Here is a 7,985-nt window from a genome sequence, read left to right as displayed (position 1 = left end):
AAGATGAACAGTCTTTGTTTGACATCTAGTGACCAAACTCACATATTGCAACCAGTCCATTATTTCCTGTCTTAAATGTGTTATACGTGTTTTTAAATTCTTCCTAATGTTGTTTTATAAAATTTGAGGCACGATCACAGCGATGCTGCCGAGGTGGAGTAATACTGGGCTTTAGATTTCACAACAACTCATCAACATGCAGAAGGCGGGACAGTAAAGGTCAACATAATTAGCCCGCAAAGGAAAAGAATTTCCTTGAATTCACCAAAATATAATTTAATATTTTAGGATAATACACTTGTTTTAGATGTATATATGTGTGTATTCATGCATAGAGAAATATTTATGGCTAAATCAGTCTGTGTTTTTATGTACAGTTCATTATTTTTAAACTGGCTACAGTTTTTAGTTTTCTTGTATTCTGTGTTGGTTTTGATGATTTTTTTTTTCTATTTTTGTTTTAGGCTAAATCCTTCTGGCTATAAGTTCTGCATGTCACTTATTCATTTTCTTTAATATTTGTTGCACACATTAAAAATCACCTCTATTCTTTGAATACTGAACGACAATGTACGGTATATTTTGTCGCCCGGAACTGAACCTTTGCGTTACTGTGTTCCAGCTTGACACTAGAGCTGCGCACTTACGATTTACGTCACATCCGGTGAGTGGGGTCTTTTTTTTGTTTTCCCGTATCCGCCATTTCAGTTTTTGAAGTTAGTTGTCATCGGCCGCCGTATTGTAGCTGGAATTCAGTCGCTAAAACGCAGCGTGTGACCAGAACAGCAGAATTCCGGTCCTAATCCAACGCGGGTCCAATTTATATCGAGGTCCAGGTTCTGCGTCGGCGAATTAATGTCGATTCGGCTAGCTGCGGATGTCGTCTGTTTACCAAACGTGCTCTAGGCGCTAAAGTTTTTGTATGAGTTGAAGGCTTGGCTTGCGGATAACGGGAGGCAGAGTAGGGAAGGCCCGGTGAAGCCTCGGCTTTGGAGTGGTGATCATGGCCGGAAATTTTGACGCGGAGGACCGCGGCAGCTGGTACTGGGGTCGTTTGAGCAGGCAGGAGGCTGTGTCGCTGTTGCAGGGGCAAAGGCACGGCGTGTTTCTGGTCCGGGACTCCATCACCAGTCCCGGTGACTACGTGCTCTCGGTATCAGAGAACTCCAAAGTCTCGCATTATATAATTAACAGCATCAGCAACAACCGACAGTCCGGTCCAGGTAAGATAACAGGGGACTCGGAGGGTCTTGATTTATGCAGATGTTGATGTGACCGATCTTGCGTGACTTGCACCACCGGAGATGCGCAATAGTCCCGTTCTCACTTACATGGAGGCCAGACACGGCGAAACACGTGCACATGCAGTTTGGGCTTGTTGGACTGCAAACGTGCACTGAGACGAGGTGTCAGACCTTCAGTGAGGATAATGCACAACGCTTTGTTTCAGTCAATCGTAAGAATTGATGAGGTGGGCGGCGTGAGTTTGCTAAGAGGAGGCTAAATTCACGAGTTGCAGCCTGATTTATCATTTGACATTGAACGGGATGTTAATGTTTAGAAGCGTTTCATCACCACCATGTTTATTGGATTCCTGCTAGAAGGTTCCGGCAGAATATCTGTTTTATTACTTTATACCTTTTGAATGATTGCAACGACATAGAGAATCAAACAGAGATGATTATTTGTCAGTCTAGAAATGAACAATCTTTATGCATGTTGATTTTGAATCATCCACTTGTGCCCTTGCGTCTCTTTGTTAGGTTTGGCCCTTCCGAGGTTCCGTATAGGTGACCAGGAGTTTGATGCTCTTCCCGCTTTGCTAGAATTCTATAAAATCCACTACCTGGACACCACCACCTTGATAGAACCCATCAACAAGTCCAAACAAACCTCATTCATCAGCATTGGCCCCGGTGGAGTCCCCCCACCACGCCTGGAAGACGAATATGTCCGAGCACTTTTTGATTTCCCTGGCAACGATGAGGAGGATCTCCCGTTTAGGAAGGGTGATATTCTGCGAGTCCTTGAGAAACCAGAGGAGCAGTGGTGGAACGCCCAGAACTCTGAAGGCCGAGCGGGTATGATCCCTGTGCCGTATGTGGAGAAGTATCGACCGGCGTCGCCAAGTTCTTTGGTTGCGGGTGGTGTTCCTGGGGGACCACCAGGAGGCATGGGGATGCTGGGGAACTCTGACGGCTCTGTAGCCCAGCCTGGCACTCCACTGCTGGGAGACTCCAGCCAGTACGCCCAGCCCACTCCCCTCCCTAATCTCCAGAATGGACCTGTCTATGCCAGGGCCATACAGAAGAGGGTTCCCAATGCCTACGACAAGACTGCCCTGGCCTTGGAGGTAAATATTGATGTGTGTGTGTAGCGTTTTTCCTTGACATACAGAATTATACTAACATGCAGGGCGAAAGGACACATTTAGCGTGGAAAGATGTAGATGCTCCTTTTCTCTTTGTGCTGTTGGTTGTTTATCCCTAAGTAATTATTGAGCAGGGAAAAGAGAAACCATGGTCAGAAAGTGCTCAGCCCGTTTTCTGCATAGTTTCCCAGATAGCCTGGTCAATTAATATCTGTCAGTACAGTTTGACCTCTGTAAAGTATGTGTGCATAATTTTTACAGCTCTCTGGCTTCACCTTTAACACTTGAATTCAAGTGGAGTTCAAGTGGAGACTTAATCCTTTCTAGATTGTAAGCAAGTAGTTGATGTAAGCAAGATGGGATGTGCATAATTTTCAAACCCTTGCTCAGCTCCTCTCCAAGCTCACAGCGACTTTACTGTTGAACTGTCCGGAAGCAAGAGCACGGCTCCCACGGAGCAGGTCGTTGGGGGAAGGAAATAGTTTGTGTTTGGGAACAGGACCATTTCCTCTAGTCTCTGTGAAGCCAGGAGTCCAGCTGAGTCAGAAGTGGGACTAGGAGACAGGCCAGCCGGAGCGTGCTTCTGTCCTGCTGGGCGGCGCTTCTAAACAAATACGGATCTTGTCTCCTTCAATCTGTGACATCTTTCTTTTAGCGGAGTCAACCATGCGCCTGCTCATGTTTAGTGACTTTGTTCTGCTCGTTGTTAGACAAACGAAAAATCCAGATTTATTTGAAGTTTGCCCAGTTATATAAGACAGGTGGCTCTCGGCTGTGTGTGAGTTTCTGCCACTCCCTAAGTGTGGTGGACGTCTCTGGCTTGGTGAGGCTGCTTGTTTTCTCTAGCTAGCCAGTCGTGACTCAGATAGGCTGCACTTGGCAGTTAATAATTACCGTAGCTCAGCTTTTTGGTGTAGGATGGAGTATGATCCTCGCTGATTATGAAGATGTCTTCTTTAGCATCAAAACCTGGAACATGTTCCTCTTGTATGCTGTTGTATTTATTCTTTCACTGTCTTTCTAAATTCTGAGGTTCAAACCTTTTAGTGTAGTAAGTAACACAGAAACTGCAATCCTGATAAAAGATAGGTTCCTTGCATTTCACTTGTGTGTCATAACAACTGCAGTGACATTAAAGGAAAGGAGGCCTATTTACTAATAGGAATTAGCCCAGTGTACCTATGTAAAAACAGCAGCTTTAATAATCGATACGCACAAGCAAAAGCCTGACATGTGAGCTGAGTAATGTTGAATTAATGCCACCATCTTGCATCGCTTACAATTAATAATGCTAAAACTATTGAATGATTTTCAAAAAAAAGGTAATTTTTTTTATCAAGAGCTGAAACTGGTGTTGGAATCATTTGACGCTATCTGACATTCTGTCACACAGTTCCAGTCTGCTACATCTTGCTTGCCTCAGCTCAGATCTGGCTGCCTTTATTATCATGTCTAAGGCTGTTTCAGTTTTAATTACAGGACATTAGCAATAGCTTTTTTTAGTTAACAAATGTAGCATCATTAGGCCATTGTAACTATTATTACTAAGTGATTTCAGGAATTGCCCAAGTGTTGTTTGTCTCTTTGCTGCACTTTTTTAGAAATGTTTTGTCAGACAAAGCAAACTCACTGAGAAAAGAATGTTAGTCCTCATCCCTGCACATAATAGGACGATTTATGACAGTATATTCACAAATACTACTAGAAGAAAGCAGACTTATTTAGCTGTCCAACACATCTGAATTAGAGTATTTCATTTGTGTAAGTGTGTTCTGAGCAGCTACAACAAAAGAATGAAGATCATAATTTAATACGAAAACATGTCGGCCAAATGCCAGCAGTTCGTTATTTAACACAGGAGTGTGTCACAACTGGCAGCAGGTGATCAAACATGAGCTCTGACGTTTGGCCACTCAACTTTAGCTCATGACTGTGTTCCACGACACTGAACTTTGGACCAGTCAGTTGGTCTTTGTGCAGGTTCAGTGACACTGGAATGGCCACTCCCCACTCTGTGCACGTCAACTGTAACACTTCCTCCTAACTACTACTTGGAACAAGTTTCTACTATAATATAAATTGGCCAACCCAAATATACAGTAATAATGTTCTAAAAGTAGTGTTATTAACTTCTATTGCTCTTTCCTTGTCCCCAGGTGGGCGATATGGTGAAGGTGACCAAAATAAACGTGAACGGCCAGTGGGAGGGGGAATGTAAAGGCAAACGGGGCCACTTTCCCTTCACACACGTCAAACTGCTGGACCAGCACAACACCGAGGAAGAACTCAGCTGAGAGCGGACAGCCGGGCCACAACCTGGACACTAGTATTAGATCCTTCCTCACCCTGCTCCCTCATTTCCTTCCCCTGACACATACTCCCTGCTTCCTCACATCACTCCAGCTTTTACCTGAACCACGTACTGTTTCACAAAACCACTGAGAAGAAAAACAAACAGACCCTCATAACACAAACACCTTCCATTTGTACCCTTCTAAATAATCATGCCTGCCTTCCTCCACTACCTGCTCGCACTGACTGAAACATGGGCCAAACACTCTATAGTGGAACATGGAAGATAAGCAGAAACTCTTGCTCAATGGATGTGGCAGCACCCTTTAGCTCCTTCACACTTTGTGTCCCTGCCACAGACATCTTATTAACACTCTCTCCACAGGAGACTCCTCGTCACAGAGTTCAACCACTTCCTTCTCTGCGTCGTAGCCAGTAGATAAGTTCTTCATCCATCACACAGTTCCAGTGCTGTAGGATAACTCATGCTGCATTCTCGTCCCAATGGGAATACAGTGATGACAATAACTACATAGTTTTCATCTTTTTCGTCTTGTTTGCAGTGGTTATGGTGCCATTACAGAATATTTTTAAAAGCTATAATTTGACATTTTGGGAAATGTGCTAATGTTCTCTCTTGATGAATAACACTTTATGTCTATACATTAAATATGAATCTGCTCACAGGACCGCAGTAAGTTAGCTCAGCCTGCCTCTGTGTTACAGTAACAGCATCACTAACTAACACGTCCAGTGGAAGAACTACTGTTGAAAGATGATTCACAGGATTGCAAGAGTTTGTTTTGGGTCAGATTACTGCCAGGAATCAACTGGATACTCCCAGTCCAGTAAACATCTCTCGCATAACTACATAAATTATTGTTTTACCCATACAGGTAGGGTTACCTGGTAACTGAGTCATGGCACAAGATAGAAGTTCATTTAACATGACTCAACTTCCAGACAAAGTTTCCTCCCCCCTCCAGTGTTTAAACGTTGCCAAGCTGCACTATGTAGCTTCATATTTACTGTACTGATCCAACTCAAGAAAGCAAAAGTGTATTTCTCAGAGTGTCAAACTTACTTCAGCTTAGATCTGCTTGTATCTCAGCGCATGCCCGTCATGGTGGTTTTTGCACTGCAAATCCAACTTGGTGTCACCACACAGAAGTCATTTAATTACACAAGCTCTCCTGCATTTTTCGTTTGCAAGAATTGCTATTGTTTAAGTTATTGTTACCTGTTCTGAGCGGAGCTAAAAACTAGTTTCTAGTTCAAACACACGCATGTACTTATGTTCTTACTAGGCACTAATGCAGCATTATTTTGATTCACTCAAGACTACAAGAGACGAGAGCAGCGTGACTCAAACGCCTCTGGGAAGATGAACTGAGGGATTACATGTCGTGTACAGTTCTCCTCGACCAAGGCCAATCACACAAAACGAACTCGCCACACAGTGAATATCCTGTAGAAAACAATTAAGTCAAAACCAGCAGCGTAGTCATAATTTTAGAGCAGGTGCTAACCGTGGGTTTGAGAAACTTTTTTTGTTTTTGAGGCGGAGATGAAGGCAACACTACATTCAACCTCTCCGAACTTCCCACCTTGGCTTACCTTAGCGTTCTTTCACCTACAACCTTGTACCACCAAGTAGTCTTTTGTAAGAAATGAAGAACATGTTATGAAATGATGTACTATGTAATTATCATTACATGCTAAAATATTGTTTTTGTTCTACTTATTTTTTTTAGTTTGGTTTGTTTGGTGGGAGGTTTTGTTGTAAACTTTTTACGGTTGCATGTTGGAAGGGAGCAGTGGTTAGCTGGTGTTTGTCAGGGGGCCACGTGTTCTCATTTGGCGTGTGATGTAAATGAATGAACAGAGTGAATGTAGACGCTCCACCATGGTAATGAGCACCGTCTTCTCATTAGCTTCCACACTGAGCAGACTGAATATACCTTTAGAGGAAAAGACTTCTCTGTGTTCTCATCTTGTCAAATGTGTCCAAGACATGTGGTGGTATTATTGGTACATGCCCTTTTTTTACCTTCACTAGCTTTCTGCTTTCTCAAGTAGATTTGCTCATTTTATCCTTAGCCTGTTTTTCTTTTTGTTTCTTTTTACTTTCTACAATTTTGACACAAACACTGTCATGGATGCTTAATTATTTTCATCTCTATTCTTCACCATTTTTCTAGTGCCAAGAGATCAAACAAATAGAAGAGCAAATGATGTGGTAGAACAGTTTGATCCTTCTCCTGAAGGGTTTACTGGTGAGGTTCAATCAATCCACTAGTATACGCCTGACAATCATCACCCACGTTAATCATAAAAAGACTGATCTGGAATAAAGCAAGCTAGGTTTGTATCTTAGACATAAGCTGGTCCACTTTGAATTTGATCTGTGAGAACGTGCTGTCCTCTCCCAACCAAAGGGTTCCTCTCAAATGTCATGGTTCAGTTTTTTTGGCCAGCACGTCGTGGCACTGTAGCTACATACAGATCGAGGAGCATTTTCTGCCAGTGCTGATGAGATTAAAGGAGATGAAATTTGATTGTTAACAGAATGCACTTAACTGATTTGTATTGATATGTGCTCCTTTTTATGGTTTTTAATAATCCTTGATTGCTTCCACACATTAGTTTTCTAAACCTTACAGCTTTCCCTAACAAGCTCTGCCCTGCTTTTAAGCTTTCCTTTAAGCTTTTTGCTTGGTCATAATCTAAAGTTATGTTAATTATTTAAAATGATTCGGCTCCCTTAATGGAAAAATCTGGTGTTAGAAGGTAACAGTCATGTATAACGCCAGGTTTTATCCATTTGTATCCCTGTTATCAAATCAAGCTTCTTTGTTACTCACTGCACTTGGCAGGTGCTTAGCTACATAAATCATTGTCTTGTTGCAAATAAAAAACCACCAAGAAGTATTTTTTTAGTATCCCTGCATGAAGACATCCATGTCCTTTCATAAAAGGCAAGGAGTGGAAAATGCCAGTAAAAACTGTGTTATTATCAAAATGTGGCATTTTATTATAACACTATATTCTTTCAGGACAATTGAAATTACCTTTTTATTTTCTGTAGCATGTAATGTGTTAATATACTAGTAAATAAAGTCAAACCCATGGCAAATGATTTGTTAATGTATTGGACATGTTGTAAATTATGTGCAGCTGCAATAGAGTGATATTAATATCCAACATTTATATTCTGTTACTAGTAAAGTAAAAATAATTCCTCGAACATGCCATGTCAAACTGCAAAAACTTTTGAGTTACCACAAATAACACAACCACTGCATTGAAAAATCAGTTCATT

General features: G+C 42.0%; 1 protein-coding gene across 1 annotated transcript; it reads left to right on the top strand.

Moving 5' to 3' along the window:
* Window positions 1–176: 176 nt before the first annotated feature.
* On the top strand, window positions 177–7,802 carry crk (v-crk avian sarcoma virus CT10 oncogene homolog). The gene is made up of 3 exons (XM_029170824.3): window positions 177–1,223; window positions 1,764–2,353; window positions 4,528–7,802. The coding sequence occupies exons 1-3, from the start codon at window positions 1,004–1,006 to the stop codon at window positions 4,663–4,665; spliced, it is 948 nt and encodes a 315-aa protein (XP_029026657.1). The 5' UTR covers window positions 177–1,003; the 3' UTR covers window positions 4,666–7,802.
* The last annotated feature ends 183 nt before the right edge of the window (window positions 7,803–7,985 follow it).

Source organism: Betta splendens, chromosome 13 (assembly GCF_900634795.4).
Source record: "Betta splendens chromosome 13, fBetSpl5.4, whole genome shotgun sequence".
In the NCBI taxonomy this organism is placed as follows: domain Eukaryota; kingdom Metazoa; phylum Chordata; class Actinopteri; order Anabantiformes; family Osphronemidae; genus Betta; species Betta splendens.
Note: the sequence above shows the minus strand (reverse complement) of the source record. Positions and strands in the feature narration are given on the sequence as shown.